Source organism: Mauremys reevesii, linkage group 4 (assembly GCF_016161935.1).
Source record: "Mauremys reevesii isolate NIE-2019 linkage group 4, ASM1616193v1, whole genome shotgun sequence".
Taxonomy (NCBI): Eukaryota; Metazoa; Chordata; order Testudines; family Geoemydidae; genus Mauremys; species Mauremys reevesii.
In genome coordinates this window covers 92,204,236-92,221,473 of record NC_052626.1, presented here as the reverse complement: position 1 = coordinate 92,221,473, position 17,238 = coordinate 92,204,236, and the positions used below count along the sequence as shown (strand labels likewise).

The window sequence follows — 17,238 nt, the reverse complement described above, 5'->3', positions numbered from 1 at the left end:
CTAGGACTATAACAATGTTTAAAAGGGGACTGGATAAATTCATGGTGGCTAAGTCCATAAATGGCTATTAGCTAGGATGGGTAAGAATGGTGTCCCTAGCCTCTGTTCGTCAGAGGATGGAGATGGATGGCAGGAGAGAGATCATTTGATCATTGCCTGTTAGGTTCACTCCCTCTGGGGCACCTGGCATTGGCCACTGTCGGTAGACAGATACTGGGCTAGATGGACCTTTGGTCTGACCCGGTACGGCCTTTCTTATGTTCTTATGTTTTACGAACAGGAAACTCTGCAGCATGAGACAGAAACATTAAACAAACAACACAAAGAAGCCATGGCAGCTTTCAAAAAACAGGTAGGAAATTGAGACTCTTTAACCTCTGATAATAATACTTTTAAATATGGTGGTCCGAAAACCAAATTATCAAGTAGTATTAAAAACTTTGTAATGCTGTATATAAAATATTATGATACAACCCCACGGGAAAACATTAAGTCCTTTTTTACACAAAACACACATGTTTTAATTAATACTTCCTACAGCTATATCAGAGAGAGAGAGAGAGAGAGAGAGAGAGAGAGAGAATCTTTTTTTCACAGAAATCTCACAGAGCTAAGAATCTGGCAAAGGTAAATTATGAGGATCATGAAGAAATAGTCAACCTGGTCAAGTTCCTACCTAAAGATAGATATCCCCTTCAAAAATACGTTCCAAAATGTCATCCTGCCTTCAACATTAATGCAACCAGAGACGCAAAAATAGGATTTATTTGGATCTAATTAAGTGTAAGTATAGTATACTTTGGGCCAGATCCTCAGTTTTGCCAGAGCAGTGCTTGACACACCTGGGAGTCCCCACCTGATCTGCCTTTGGAGGCTGCTGGTGGCTGAATTGCTCCCTGGTACAAGCTTCTCTAACTTGTGCTGGTGAATAACTGCCCTATAAATGATGCTTCATTGGTTAGGATTGCTGAAGCGCATTGCGTTCTAGCTCTGCCCCTGATAACCCCCCAACCAAGGGGAGCAGCAGCTGTTAAGGAGTCCCCTAAAGTAGGGAAATTTTCAGGTGTTGCCTAAAGGTAGCTTTGAGCACCGTTATGTTACTTGAAAAGTGGGATTTGTATGTGCTTAGGTACCTTATTGAATTGACATGACTTAAGTGGCATTTTAATATAATGCTCCAAGATTTTTAATTCTGCCCTTTCAACCATGAAATACAATCCTTATATTTTCTTTTAAAGTTTATTTCCTCATTGCCACCATTTCAATGAATAAAGTATCTCAAAATAAGTGAGACAAGGAGGCTGAGCTAATTTCTTTTATTGGACCAACTTCTGTTGATGGAAGGGACAAGCTTTCAAACTTTACAGAGTTCTTCCTCAGATCTGGGGAAGGTAGACCAGAGTGGCCAACCTAAATACAAGGTTGGACAGATTGTTAAGCATATGGGGTTCACACATGTTGAGGATATCACTTAAACTGAAGTGGACAAGCAATACCTCTGCAGTAGTAGGACAAAGGATGGTAGTAGGCAGCAGGGTATGTTACAATTACAAATTGTTGTAATGAGCCATAAAACCAGCATCTCTAAGTCCATCTTTTTTAGTGTTCAGCAGAGTTATGAATTTAAGTACCCAGGCCCATCTTCTGACAGCGTTGTGCAGGTTTCTTTTGAGGATGAGGACTGAGAGGTCCGATATGGACACATTTCTTTGTGAAATGTGTTCATCTATGGTGGGGAGAGGGATAGCTCAGTGGTTTGAGCATTGGCCTGCTTAAACCCAGGGTGGTGAGTTCAATCCTCAAGGGGACCATTTAGGGATCTGAGGCAAAAATCTGTCTGGGGATTGGGCCTGCTTTGAGCAGGGGGTTGGACTAGATGACCTCCTGAGGTCCCTTCCAACCCTGATATTCTATGGGTGTGTAGTGGGGTGGTTACTCGCTCCTGCCCTGAAGGGTTTAAAAAGCAGTCGTGGAGAGGGCTGCAGCTCTAAAAGCTGGGCTGATTGGGGAGGCAGCCGCAGCTGGGCCACGCCCCAGTCGGGCCACAGCTGGCCTGTATAAAAAGGCTGTGAGCCAGGAGCCCAAATAGTCTCTCTCTGTTTGTAGAGGGAGATGGGCCTGGCTGCAGGAAGCTAGAGACAGGGTACCTGAGTTGAGCAGGGTTGGGGAAAGGCAGAGGAGCTGGGGAGCTCCAGCCTGGAAAGCTCCAGGCTGCAGCCTAGCAGAAGGCAACAGGTACTGGGGGTTGCAGAGGGCAGCCCAGGGGTAGGCAAAGGCAGCAGGTCCAAACCCAACCTTGCCAGTGATGAGTAGGCTGATACTGCAGTCTGCCCCAGGGCATGGGGCTAGGCGATGACTGGCAGTAGCCTGATACTGAGGCAAGGTGGGGATAGTGAGTGGGGGTTTCCTGGGGAGGGGAGACCCTGAGAGAAAGGGGTTACTGCCAGGGGGCAGTACCCCAGCTAACAGGGCACCGGGTCCAGGGAGGGACACGGGAGCCAGAGGACAAGCGGTAGTGGATCACCGGCCTGCAGAGGGCGCTCCAGGCTGGAAATCAAGCTAATTCCATGGATGACCAGCAGGAGGCACTGCAGGGGTGAGTCTGCACCTTTACAGGGTGATAGGATATTTTTGTCTTTTATAATTTTTCTGTGTGAATTCATTTGAGTGTGTAGTGATTGTCACATAGTAGTTGTTAGGGTATTTAATGCACTGGATGAGGTACATGTAGGATCCATTGATGTTGTAGGGGGTATTGATCATTATAACACTGAAGATATGTCTGCACATTTTGGATCTATTGTTCTGGCAGGGTCTGATGCTGCTTTGAGTTGGTGGGTCCTGGTTTGTGGGGACTTCTATGAGTGAAAAATAGTTAACAGAACGCTATGGGTGAAGGTCTGGGCCAATGGAAGACATACATTTTTAGAAAAAAAGAAAATGGCAGGTACACAATTCTTTGAAGAAAATGAGATTCTTCTTCAAGTAGATTCAGCCGTGTATTGCACTTGTATGTTCATGTGCCCAGTGCATTGAAGCTGGAGAATTTCACCTAGCAGTACTCATTGGAGGGCAGTTCTCATGCCTTGTGGCCATCGCCCCTGTTCTGGCTCTATGACATGGCACTACCCTGACCACCACCTGTGGCTGGAATCTGAGCTCTGCGTGGTTTCACCTCACAATCCCTTTTCAGTGCTGAGAGTTTTCTTCTGTATAGTTTTCATAGTTGTTTAGTTAGTACCCTACTTAGTGTTAGTAACTGTTAGTATCGTTATTTGCCCTGAGTGATGCCTTCACCATGGCTCAAACATTGTCTGCTGTGAGGGGGTGTGTAATCCCCAACAATGATCCTCACATGGAGTACTTGCTCCATTTGGACCAGGGTCATGCCCAGGAGCAGTGTTTGATTTGTAAATCATTCACTAAATGGACTCAGGTGCCTAGAGACCTTTTCCTGAAAGCAGCACCTCCTTGAGCAAGCCATGAGACCTGTTTCAGTACCGAGGCCCGTGTTGGATCATTGGGCACCTTCAGGGTTGGTGCATGATGCTGCTCCATGTTCTGAGGCTGGTGATTCCCCCTAGAGATGGAGAAACTGTTCCCCTCCTTGAGTGTGCCAAGGAAAAAGTCTCATAAGACCAATTGAGATCACTATAAGTCTCGTGATGACTCTTCTTGGTCTAAGAAGAGTACGGATGGTTGCCGTGCTACTGCTGGCACGTGGGATGGAACAGGTCCTTCTAATCACTCCCTGGTACCATGTATACACGCGGGATCCCATACCACTTACTCTGGTTCCGACCCTGGAACGTGCGTTGAGTCTGTACCAATGACATCTATGCTGACACCAGCTGTCTCCACACCAGTGGCATACCAGGCAGCAGTGGATCTACTCTGCCTAGCAGTTCCAGACTCCCACCTCATGACAGCCACAACCTCATTGGCACCATCTAGACATGTCACAGAACCGCAGTGGCTTTTGGTAACATAACCTGATCTCCCTCTGCCACAGACTGCAGAGTTGAGACTGGGGCTAGGTCTGGAACTGAGGAATGATACATTCCTTGTCACTCTTGTTGCCTTGGCGGTAGATTTGTTTTTGGGTGATTTGTCATTTGTGTCTGGAACTGCACTCTCAGCCTTCAACTACAGTTTGAGTGTGCCTAAGACTGTTAGGTCACATGGCTGCATGCACACAGTTAGTCCAGTTTGTCAGGATGCGTCTTGGCCCTCTCCAAATGTGGCTGAGGACAATTAGCTATATGGTTGTGGACAGTACAGGACAACATATGACAGGGGGTCCTCTTCTCTCGGTTCCCACTGCCCAGGACCAGAAATCTGGTCAGAGCTTGCATGTTGCACTCAGATCTCTCTATATTTCACTGTGTTGCTCCTCCATGGCTAAATGAGGAATAGGAACAATGTTTGGAGGCTGTGCGACAGGTTTTACTTAATAATAGGAAGACCTCCACCAGATTGGCCTATTTGGCCAAATGGGAACATTTTTCAGTGTGGTCATTGGCCCTCAGGGTTCAACCAATGTTGGCTGGGATTCAGGACATCTTGGAGTACTTGTTACATTTTCAGTCTTCAGGTCTTGCACTCAGTCTGTTGAAGGTCCACGTGGCTGCAATCTCGGCATTTCATCCTTCCATCCAGGGGAGGTTGTTATTTTTGAATGCCATAGTAGCAAGATTCTTGAAAGGAGTCCTTTGTCTCCACCCACCAGTGAAAGAACCATTTCGTTTGTGGGACCTCAATACAGTTTAGCGGCTCTGATGGGATCTCTGAGTCTTTGGCATCTTTTTTTCCACTTCTGTGTCAAAAGATTGCATTCCTGGTGGCTGTGACCTCCAAGAGTTGCAGGCTGTGATGGCAGAGCCTCCTTATACTCAGCTGTCTAAAGACAAAGCAACCTTGCAGCCACACACTGAGTTTTATGTAGAGTAGTGACTCAATTTCACCTGAATCAAGCAGTGTATCTACCTGTGTTCTGTCCTAAGCCACAGACAGACAAACTCTGGAGAAGCAGCATCTTCATTCACTGAACGTCAGGCACTGCCTCACCTTTACTTGGACAGGACTAAACTGTTTTGTGCTTCGCCTTGTCTGTCATATGCAGACTGGAAGAAGGGACAAGCCCTCTTTTTGCTGACAGTCTCCAGATGGATAACTTCCTGCATCTAGACTGCATACAAAATAGTGTGAACTACGATCCCTCAAAAGCTGCATGCTCACTCTATGAGGGCACTGGCTATGTCAATGGCTTTTTTAGGTGAAGTTTCAGTATTGGACTTTGCAGGGCTGCCATTTGATCACCTGTACATATGTTTACCAACTATTATGCCTTTACTGCAGCATGCAGAACAGATGTGTACTTTGGTAGAGCAGTCCTTTTTAAGTAGGCTCCAGGCCCCACCTCTTGTGTGTACTGCTTGTGAATCACCTAGGTGGACTACATGGCTGCATCTACTCAAAGAAGAAGAAACAATTACTACTTTTTTGAGTGATGGTCCCTATGTGTATTCCACACACATGTGTGCATGCGTGCCATGTTCCTGAGTCCAGAAATTTTCTCCAATCAAAGTCCATTGACCTGCACATGTGCAGTGTCTTTCCTCGTGTTTCCAACCAAGGGTATCAGGGATGGTGTGGGTTGACCCCACTACAGTTCCTTCTTACCTCCACATGGCCTGAGTTGGAACCCCTATTCCTCCTTTGCTCTTATTTGTATATACCTGTGTAAATATTTTTTTCATAGTTTTATAGCTTAGTTTGAGATAGTTTAGCATTGTACAGTGTAGTATAGAACCCCAGTCGGGGGGAAGAACCCTTTGCTACCTAAGGGCTATGCACAGGTCCTAGGCTTCAAGAACTGCATCTCCTGCCCTCATTGCTTTTTCATTAGTGGCGAGCATCAATGATGCCTCTAGTGTCTGGGTGAGGCGCATATCTCAGTGAAGTGTGACCGGTGTAAGTCCTTCCTGCCAAGAACTAGAGAGGCCTGTGAGCTCCAACTCCGTAAGTTCCTGATCAAAGAAGATTTGCGGCCCCAGACTCACTGTGATCCTGGCCAGGGACCCCCGTACAGTGGCCTTGACCAGGGCCGGCTCTACTGTTTTCGCTGCCCCAAGCAGAGCGCTGAATTGCCGCCGCTGATGGCGGGGGCAGTCAGTACGCTGTTAAGCGAACAGCAAACAGCAGAGAGGCAAACAGAAGGAGTTTGCCTGGGATCTGTCTGAGCAGAGGTACGCTAAGTGCTGCATTAGGGGGACTGCGCTGGTGAGTATCTGAGTGTCTGTTGAGGGGACAGTTTGGCAGTTTGACCGTGTGCTTGATTGCTTGTTTGAACAGTGTGAATTGGGAGTGCTTTGTTCCAGCTGGGCCTGACTGTTATAAAAAGGCAGTCAGCTGCGAACCAGCTGAGCAGCGAACAGCAGAGAGGCAAACAGAAGGAGTTTGCCTGGGAGTTCGCCTGGAGAGAGCCTGCTGAGGCTCCCCTCTTGCAGGTGTCTCTGAGTAAGGAAGCTCTTAGAAGGAAGAGACTATGGATGCTGAGCGAGCCGCTGTTGTGACCTGCACAGGATGCGCCATGTTTGTCTTCCTTCCACAGGACAGAAGCGACTTTGTCTGTACAAAGTGCAAGCTGATCTCCATTTTGGAAGAGAAGATTCAAGGTCTGGAGAAACGAATATCAACCCTGCGTTCCATAAAAGAAAATGAGGATTTCCTGGATAGACGTCAGGATCAGCTTCAGCGGGCACAATGTTCTGAAGATTCAGAGCAGGCTACGCAGCAGGGACAGAAGGCCAGCGAGGATAATTGGTGGCATGTGACTTCCAGAAGAGGAAAGAGTACCAGAAACGTCCATGTACCAGTAACACAGATGCAGGTGAGCAACCGTTTTTGTGTCCTCTCCGCAGGTACTAGTGCAGAGAGTGGAGTGGATGATACATCTGAGGGAACAGAGCAGAAGGAGACTCCGCTGATTGGAAGGCATGAGATGCACCGTCCTAGGGATGGGGGTTCCACGACCACCACTCCCAAGAGGAGGAGGAGGGTGGTGGTGGTCGGGGACTGTCTCCTCAGGGGGACTGAGTCATCTATCTGCCGCCCTGACCGGGAAAACCGAAAGGTGTGCTGCTTGCCAGGGGCTAGGATTCATGATGTGACGGAGAGACTGCCGAGACTCATCAAGCCCTCAGATCGCTACCCCTTCCTGCTTCTCCACGTGGGCACCAATGATACTGCCATGAATGACCTTGAGCCTATCACTGCAGACTATGTGGCTCTGGGAAGAAGGATAAAGGAGTTTGAGGCGCAAGTGGTGTTCTCGTCTATCCTCCCTGTGGCAGGAAAAGGCCAGGGTAGAGATCGTCAAATCGTGGAAGTCAACGAATGGCTACGCAGATGGTGTCGGAGAGACGGGTTTGGATTCTTTGACCATGGGATCAGGGGCGGCTCTACCGTTTTGGCCGCCCCAAGCAGTCATGCGCGGGAGGCGCCCCGGAGCCGCGGGAGCAGCGGACCTCCCGCGGGCATGACTGTAGAGGGTCCGCTGGTCCCGCGTGGCTCGGCTGGACCCCCCGCGGCTGCGGACGGTTCGCAGCTCCCCCGGCTCCGCTTGAGCTGCCGCAGTCATGCCTGCGGGAGGTCCAGCCGAGCCGCGGGACGAGCGCCCCCTCTGCAGTCATGCCTGCGGCAGGTCCGGTCGTCCCGGGGCTCGGTGGACCTCCCGCAGGCATGACTGCGGCAGGTCCGCCGGCCCAGCCTGCCGCCCCCTAGACTTCGCCGCCCTAGGCAACAGCTTGTTTTGCTGGTGCCTAGAGCCGCCCCTGCATGGGATGGTCTTCCAAGAAGGAGTGCTAGGCAGAGACGGGATCCACCTTACGAAGAGAGGGAAGAGCATCTTTGCAAGCAGGCTGGCTAACCTAGTGAGGAGGGCTTTAAACTAGGTTCACCGAGGGAAGGAGACCAAAGCCCCGAGGTAAGTGGGGAAGTGGGATATCGGGAGAAAGTACAAGTAGGTGAGTGCAAGAGGGGAGGGCTCCTGCCCCATACTGGGACAGCAGGACGATCAGTGAGTTATCTTACATGCCTATACACAAATGCAAGAAGCCTGGGGAACAAGCAGGGAGAACTAGAAGTCCTGGCACAGTCAAGGAATTATGATGTAACTGGAATAACAGAGACTTGGTGGGATAACTCACATGATTGGAGTACTGTCATGGATGGATATAAACTGTTCAGGAAGGATAGGCAGGGCAGAAAAGGTGGGGGAGTTGTGTTGTATGTAAGAGAGCAGTATGACTGCTCAGAGCTCCAGTATGAAACTGCAGAAAAACCTGAGAGTCTCTGGATTAAATTTAGAAGTATGAACAACAAGGGTAATGTCGTGGTGGGAGTCTGCTACAGACCACCAGACCAGGGGGATGAGGTGGACGAAGCTTTCTTCCAGCAACTAACAGAAGTTGCTAGATCACAGGCCCTGGTTCTCATGGGTGACTTTAATCACCCCCATATCTGCTGGGAGAGCAATACAGCAGTGCACAGACAATCCAGGAAGTTTCTGGAAAGTGTAGGGGACAATTTCCTGGTGCAAGTGCTGGAGGAACCAACTAGGGGAAAAGCTCTTCTTGACCTGCTGCTCACAAACAGGGAAGAAATAGTAGAGGAAGCAATAGTGGATGGGAACCTGGGAGGCAGTGACTATGAGATGGTCGAGTTCAGGATCCTGACACAAGGAAGAAAGGAGAGCAGTAGAACAGAGACCTGGACTTCAGAAAAGCAGACTTCGACTCCCTCAGGGAACTGATGGGCAAGGTCCCCTGGGAGAATAACATGACGGGGAAAGGAGTCGAGGAAAGCTGGCTGTATTTTAAAGAATCCTTATGGAGGTTGCAGGAACAAACCATCCCGATGTGTAGGAAGAAAAGTTAATATGGCAGGCGACCAGCTTGGCTTAACAGTGAAATCCTTGCTTGTCTTAAACACAAAAAAACAGCGTACAAGAAGTGGAAGATTGGACAAATAACCAGGGATGAGCATAAAAGTATTGCTCAGGCATGCAGGAGTGAAATTAGGAAGGCCAAATCACACTTGGAGTTGCAGCTAGCCGGAGATGTTAGGAATAACAAGAAGGGTTTCTTCAGGTATGTTAGCAACAAGAAGAAAGTCAACGAAAGTGTGGGGCCCTTGCTGAATGAGGGAGGGAACCTAGTGACAGAGGATGTGGAGAAAGCTAGTGTACTCAATGCTTTTTTTGCCTCTGTCTTCACAGACAAGGTCAGCTCCCAGACAGCTGCACTCTGCAGCACGGTATGGGGAGGAGGTGACCAGCTCTCTGTGGAGAAAGTAGTAGTTCGGGACTATTTAGAAAAGCTGGACGAGCACAAGTCCATGGGGCCGGATGCACTGCATCCGAGGGTGCTAAAGGAGTTGGCCAATGAGATTGCAGAGCCATTGGCCATTATCTTTGAAAAATCATGACGATCCGGGGAGGTCCCGGATGACTGGAAAAAAGCTAATGTAGTGCCCATCTTTAAAAAAGGGAAGAAGGAAGATCCAGGGAACTACAGGCCAGTCAGTCTCACCTCAGTCCCTGGAAAAATCATGGAACAGGTCCTCAAGGAATCAATTCTGAACCACTTAAAGGAGGGGAAAGTGATTAGGAACAGTCAGCATGGATTCATCAAGGGCAAGTCATGCCTGACTAACCTAATTGCCTTCTATGATGAGATAACCGGCTCTGTGGATGAGGGGAAAGCAGTGGATGTGTTATTTCTTGACTTTAGCAAAGGTTTTGATACAGTCTCCCACAGTATTCTTGCCAGCAAGTTAAAGAAGTCTGGGCTGGATGAATGGACGGTAAGGTGGATAGAAAACTGGCTAGATGGTCGGGCTCAACGGGGAGTGATCAATGGTTCCATGTCTAGTTGGCAGCCGGTATCAAGTGGAGTGCCCCAAGGGTCTGTGCTGGGGCCGGTTTTGTTCAATATCTTCATTAACGATCTGGAGGATGGTGTGGACTGCACCCTTAGCAAGTTTGCAGATGACACTAAACTGGGAGGAGTGGTTGATACGCTGGAGGGTAGGGATAGGATACAGAGGGACCTAGACAAATTAGAGGATTGGGCCAAAAGAAATATGATGAGGTTCAACAAGGACAAGTGCAGAGTCCTGCACTTAGGACGGAAGAATCCCATGCACTGCTACAGACTAGGGACCGAATGGCTGGGCAGCAGTTCTGCAGAAAAGGACCTAGGGGTTACGGTGGATGAAAAGCTGAATATGAGTCAACAGTGTGCCCTTGTTGCCAAGAAGGCTAATGGCATTTTGGGTTGTATAAGTAGGGGCATTTCCAGCAGATCGAGGGATGTGATCATTCCCCTCTATTCAGCACTGGTGAGGCCTCATCTGGAGTACTGTGTCCAGTTTTGGGCCCCACACTACAAGAAGGATGTGGATAAATTGGAGAGAGTCCAGCGGAGGGCAACAAAAATGATTAGGGGGCTGGAGCACATGACTTATGAGGAGAGGCTGAGGGAACTGAGATTGTTTAGCCTGCAGAAGAGAAGAATGAGGGGGAATTTGATAGCTGCTTTCAACTACCTGAAAGGGGGTTCCAAAGAGGATGGATCTAGACTGTTCTCAGTGGTAGAAGATGACAGAACAAGGAGTAATGGTCTCAAGTTGCAGAGGGGGAGGTTTAGGTTGGACATTAGGAAAAACTTTTTCACTAGTAGGGTGGTGAAGAACTGGAATGGGTTACCTAGGGAGGTGGTGGAATCTCCTTCCTTAGAGGTTTTTAAAGTCAGACTTGACAAAGCCCTGGCTGGGATGATTTAGTTGGGTTTGGTCCTGCTTTGAGTAGGGGGTTGGACTAGATGACCTCCTGAGGTCCCTTCCAACCCTGAGATTCTATGATTCTATGAAGGCGGCATGTGCGTTTCCGCAGCAGTGGCAATTCGTCAGCAGCTTCTGTCTTCAGCCAGAAGACAGAAGCTGTGCCGCTGCAGAAAGCTGAACATAGAAGCTGCCGCCGAATTGCCGCTGCTGCAGAAACGCGCATGCCACCCTAACGGCACATGGACTGCCCCCGCCGTCAGTGGCGGCAATTCGGCGCACTGCTTGGGGGCAAAAACACACAGACTGCCGCCCCTTGCAGATTGCTGCCCCAAGCACCTGCTTGGAATGCTGGCGCCTGGAGCCGGCCCTGGCCTCGACCAACCAGTAGTGCCACTCTGAGCACAAGCCATGATGTGGAGTCATCAGCAGCAAAGCCCAAGGACAAGGCCCACCACGAGAATAAGAAACACTCTTTTGATCATAAGAGCAGATCCTGCAGCAGATTGCGCATAAGAGGCACATTTCCTCCCCAAGCTGTGCCAGGTCGGGTGAGACATCATGGGCTGATCCCGCGGAACCGGCGCCAAAGGGTAAAGTAAAGAAGAAGCAGGATCCTTTGGTACCATTGGTGACCATGGTGCTGGGAATCATGGAACACCCAACTCCGCGGGTGGCCCTGGATGTTCCATCGGTGCCACCTCATCAATACGCAGACTGTCTCCACTCCTGTCAGGCCTGTCCATTCTCTGGGACATTCCTCTGCCTGAGGATGAACTGTTGCAGGAGAGGCCCCTTCCCCATCCATCAGATCGGGATCCCCCGGTGACAACAGTCTTGCTCTTTTCAATGGAATTGTTGTCTGACTTAGAGGAATCCCAGGACATAGCCCAGCCAATGTCCCTGCCACAGTGCACGAACCCAGATGGACATCCAAGGCAACCTTATCCACCTGGGTATGACTCTTTCTCAATACCTCCCCACCCCCAGGAAGGTTGGCATCACTTTCAATGGAGACTGCTGAGACCAGTGGACTCCCTCCTTCTGGCCCTACTGGAGCCCCCGGGACCCATATTACAGATGTCTGGCACCATTCTTATTGTTCCTCCCCCACTCACCAGCTGGCTTCATCGGTATACGAGGAGGAAAACGTGGAATCAGTACTGCCAGTTCCAATTGGAGCCTCCTCATCACTGGATCAGGCAGTCATCCCTTTGCCACCCTCTCGAATGGATGACCCCCGTCAATACCAAGAACTTCTATAGAGTGGGACTAGTGATGTATAAATTCTGCTGGGGAAGTTTTGGATCCCCAGCATCATCTCCTGAATATTCTTCAACCTCAGAGACCAACCAGGGTGGCCCTTCCCATAAACAAGACCATACTGGCACCAGCCAGGATGGTTTGGCACATGCTCATATCATGTCTCCTCCTCCCACGAAAAAGCCAAGAGATGCTATTTCATGCCAGGCAAAGGGACCAATTTCCTTTTTATGTACCTGGCCTCTAATTCACTGAGGAGTGGGTTCAACAACAGATGTGGAGCGGGCTCCACAACATGCACAGAAGTCCAGCCCACCAGACAAGGGGTCGAAAAGGTTGGACCTCCTAGGCAGGAAGATCTTTTCCTCAGCTGGGCTGAAGTTTTGCATAGCCAACTACCAGGTGCTGTTTGCTAAGTATGATTTCAGTATCTACAGCAGGCTGGCAGAATTTAAGGACAAGCTCCCTGAGGATGACCAGGCCCAGTTCCAGGCTTTGGTAGATGAGGGGAGACTGATGGCAAAGGTGGCCCTTCAGGCCATGGTGGCACAGCTGACACTGAATCCTGTTCCTTGGCCACCAGACTGGTTATGTGCAGAGTCCAGTCTTTGGGTTTCCTGAGAGAGGTTCAAAACACTATTGAGGACCTCCCTTTCGACAAAGCCAATCTTTTTAATGACAAGATGGATGAGCCTCTGCATTCCCTGAAGCATTCATGCTCCACTCTGCGGTTACTTGGAATCTACACCCTGCCCCCCAGGAAGAAGTACCAGAGGCGGCCTTTAGACCACAGCCACCTAATGCCTACCCATCCTACTATCAACAGCCACCTCCCCACAGATGACAGAGGTCCCAGAGAGCTCGCTTCCGAGCCCTGGCCACTGCCACCTCCTCCATCCTCTTCCAGTTGCAGTCAAAGAGTCATTTTTGGTTGAGAGCTGTGAACCACCTTTGATGCCACCTACCTCACCTCCTGTCATCTTTGGTGGCCACCTTGCCCACAATTGAGGCAAGATCACCGTAAACAGTTGGGTATTGGATATTATCCATCACGGATACTGCACAGAGGTTCTTTCCTTCCCACCTCATCACCCTCCCACCTGACTCCCTTTGGGGATCCCTCTCACCAATTGAGTCTTCAGACTCCCTGCTTCTCAAAGGTGCAATAGAGGTTGGCCTGCCTCAATACCAGGGGAGAGGGTTCTACTCACCATATTTCCTCATCCCCAAAAAAGGCAGAGGGTGGAGGCTCATCCTGGATTTTTGTCAGCTAAATATAGTAATCAGAAAGCTGAAATTCTGGATGGTCACATTGATATTGATAATTCCCTCCCTAGGAGGAATCATGGTTCATTGCTCTTGCCATGAAAGATGCATACTTCCGTGTGGACATCCACTTGTCTCATAGGAAGTTCCTGAGATTCAAGGTGGGGCAGCAACATTACTGATTTCACATCCTCTCCTTCAGCCTAGCAACAGCACCAAGTGTCTTTACTAAGGTGTTTGTAGTCGTAGCGGCCCAAATGAGATGCCAGGGACTTGTACGGTATTCCTGTACCTGGATGACTGGCTTCTTAGTGGAACAATCATAGCAAGAAGTTGTCTTCATGATTTAGTCTCTTTGACACCTCCTTAGGGGTCTGCGTGAATGAACATAAGTCTGTTTTGTCACCTACACAGACAATAAACTTTAGAGGGGCTCTCTGTGTGAGCCTTTCTTCTGGTGGACGGGTTCTCCACTATGAGCACCCTGGTTGCCTGCATTCACCACAAGCCCTGCACCAGAGCACGCCAGTGCCTCTCTCTTTTGGGACACATGGCCGCCTGCACCTATATGACGCCCCTTGTGAGATTTCACCTGCGGTGCCTAAAGGCCTGACTTTGCTCTACCTACAAGCCAACCAAAGACCTCATAGATGCCAGGGTCACTGTTCCCTTGGACGTTCTGGCCTCTCTCATTTGGTGGTCTGATCCATCCAAGGTAATGACCAGGACCCCTTTCAGCCCTCCTATACCAAGGGCCATCATCATGATGGATGCTTCCCTTGCAGAATTGGGTGTTCATCTTGATCACCACACGGTGCAAGGTACATGGACATCACAGGAAGCCAGGCTACACATAAACATCGTGAGACTCCAGACAATCCATCTTGCCTGCAAAGCCTTCCTTTCCCTCATATGCTTCCTCCACGTGCAGATCCTATTTGACAACATTACCACAGTGGTCTATGTCAACAGGCAGAGAAGGGTGAGATCTCACCCTCTCTGCTCCGAGGCAGAGGAATTGGTGTGTCAGAAACCAGGTGACCATACAGGTTGTGTGCCTCCCAAGTTCTTAGAATTCCCTGGCTGACATACTGAGCAGGACTCTCTGCATAGACCACAAATGGGAACTACATGACACAGTCCTGACTGATCTCTTCGCATGGTGTGGTACTCCTTGATGAGACCTCTTTGCATCACAAATTAATCAAAAGCTTCCCATCTACTGCTTGAGGGCTGTAGGCAGATACTCCCAGGGTAATGTTCTCCTGCTCCCCTGAATGGGTGCCCTTCAATATACCTTTCTCCCTGGAAAGTTCTCCAGGACAGACCATCATCATTCTCATAGTACTCTACTGGCCCTGGCAGTTCTGGTTCACAGACCACCTGAAGCTCTCCACCAGTCAGGCTCCAGTCGTTCCTGGATCTTCTCAAACAGGACCAAGAGAAGCTCAGGCATCCCAACCCAGGCTCTCTTCTCAGGGGGGAGGGATAGCTCAGTGGTTTGAGCATTGGCCTGCTAAACCCAGGATTGTGAGCTCAATCCTTGAGGGGGCCACTTAGGAATCTGGGGCAAAAATTGGTCCTGCTAGTGAAGGCAGGGGGCTGGACTCAATGACCTTTCAAGGTCCCTTCCAGTTCTAGGAGATTGGTATATCTCCAATTATTACCTTTATTACCTCACGGCCTGGGGTTTGGATGGGCATCTATAACGGGGTGTCCATCCCACACAGGATTGGAAGGGGTTAAGATAGCCTGGCTGGCCAATTAATTCCCCAGACTGCACCTGGAGGAGGAGCCAGGCAGCAGGGAACTAGCTGATTGCACACAGGCTCACCTTTGCAGGAACAGATAGAGCCTATAAAGCCAGGAAGCTGGCTACAGATGAGGGGGCTTCAGGGAAGTAGGCTACAGCCACTCCTTGAGTGGAGGGAGTTGGGAGGCTGGCAAACCCAGAGAGAGGGGAGGCCAGATAAGTAGGAAGAAGGCCAGGGAAACAGCAGCAAGGGGTGGGACCATGTAAAGATCTTGGCTGCTTGTTATAGGATCCTTGGCTGGAATCTAGTGCAGTGGGCAGGCCTGGATTCCCCTGCCAGCCACTGAGAAGTGGCAAGGATGTTGGAGTTGCCAGACAGACAGTGTGTCTGGAAGGACTTTGAATTCCCCAAAAGGGGAGAACCTTAGTGACCTGGCCAGAGGGCCAAGCCACGAAGAGGAGACTGGAGCCCGTGGAGTGAGAGAGGCACCAGGGCATGACAGCACCGGTGAAGACACCACCAGAGGGGTAGCGCAACACCTGGCAGGGATACATTTCCAGGACAGCCAGCAGGAGGCACCACTAGTGGTGAGTGAACACTGTGACAGTGTCTAACATAGAACGTGCATGTTCAGCCTCAGTCCAATGGATCCTTAACCAGAGCAGGAAAAAGTCCACCAGAATGTGCTATTTGACAAAGTGGCACCTCTTCTTGAAGAGGGCGCACTGTCATCACCATTGTCTTGACATGGTGATCATCCCGGTTGTCCTAGATTATTTCTTCACCCTGAAAACATTGGGTTTAATCCTCAGCTCCCTCTTTGTGAACCTAGTGGCATTTGGTGCCTTCCTTCCCATAGTGGAGGGATACTCTATCTCCATGCACCCAATGGCAGTATATTTATGAAAGGTTTGGTCAGAACCTTCCCACTTGTTGTCAAACCCATGCCCAAGTGGGATCTTAACCTCGTCCTCTCAGCTCTCACAGAACCACCCCTTGGAACCTATGGCAACCAGTACCATGACTCACCTTTCATGAAAGTTGCATTCCTACTAGCTATTACTTTGTCCAGATGGGCCAGTCAGCTAGTGACTATGATGGCAGACCTCCCTACATGGTTTTCCACAAGGAGAAGATTTCACTATGCTTGTACCACAAATTCCTCCCCAGGGTTGTGTCTGAATTCCATCTCAATCAATCAATCCACTTATCTGTATTCTTTCCAAAACCACATGCCTCGCCCGGCAACTCCCTTGACGTCAGATATGCCCTAGCATTCTACCTACAAAGAGCTAGGCCCTTTAGAAAGTCTCTGAGATTCTCTTTGTTGCCATGGTGGAGAGATCAAGGGGACAAGCCATATCCTCACAAAGGATCTATAAGTGGATCTCAGGCTGCATATTCAAATACTTGAATGCTATAAGATATCAAACTTCCCCCTGCTGGGGGTCTTACAGCTCACTCCACAGGGACACATACTGCCTCCAGTTACAGTAAGTAACCTCCTCTTTGAGCTGTGATAGAGACATGTATTCCACAACCCACCCTCCGTCCACTCGGCATTGGAGTCTATACTTTTGACATATGGTTGGTATGAATTGAGGGGAGTTGTGGCGGCACTATCTCATCTAGCCAGGGAGGGGCTACAGCTACGAGGCATCAGCACCATTCCACCTACAGATACTCCTAGACAAAATTCTCTGGCTCCAGTGCACTAGATGTGTGCATATCTGCATCACATCTCAAAGAACCACAGTTACAGTAAATAACAGTTTCTTTTTGTACCTGCAATTTGCTTTTTCATCAAAGTTATGTTATTTTTTGTTGATTATATATTGTGGATCATCTACAAGGACTGAAAAAAATTCTGGAGTAAGTGTCATGGGGCTTGAGATTGCCCCTGCACCTGGTGCTGAAGGATTCGATCCACTAGTATTGGGGTAACCAACATACTAACTCAGAAAAAATAAATTAGCAGGTGAAGAAAATTTTCCTTTCCAGCCTGACAGGGAAAAGTTGGTTTTGGTTCATACATTTGGTGCTATTGTAGAACTGTGATAAAAGTAAAGCATTTACATTGTTTTGTGTACTATTAACTATATTCTGTTGT

At 49.3% G+C, this 17,238-nt stretch overlaps 1 protein-coding gene across 9 annotated transcripts in view; it reads left to right on the top strand.

The window, feature by feature from the left end:
- The window catches only part of CCDC73 (coiled-coil domain containing 73), a 152,478-nt gene that overhangs the window by 58,766 nt on the left and 76,474 nt on the right, over positions 1–17,238 (top strand). For all 9 annotated transcript variants that reach the window (XM_039536338.1, XM_039536335.1, XM_039536334.1 and 6 more), the window contains one exon: positions 281–352. In XM_039536338.1, the coding sequence (XP_039392272.1) occupies positions 281–352 (72 nt within the window). The remainder of the gene's footprint in view (positions 1–280; positions 353–17,238) is intronic.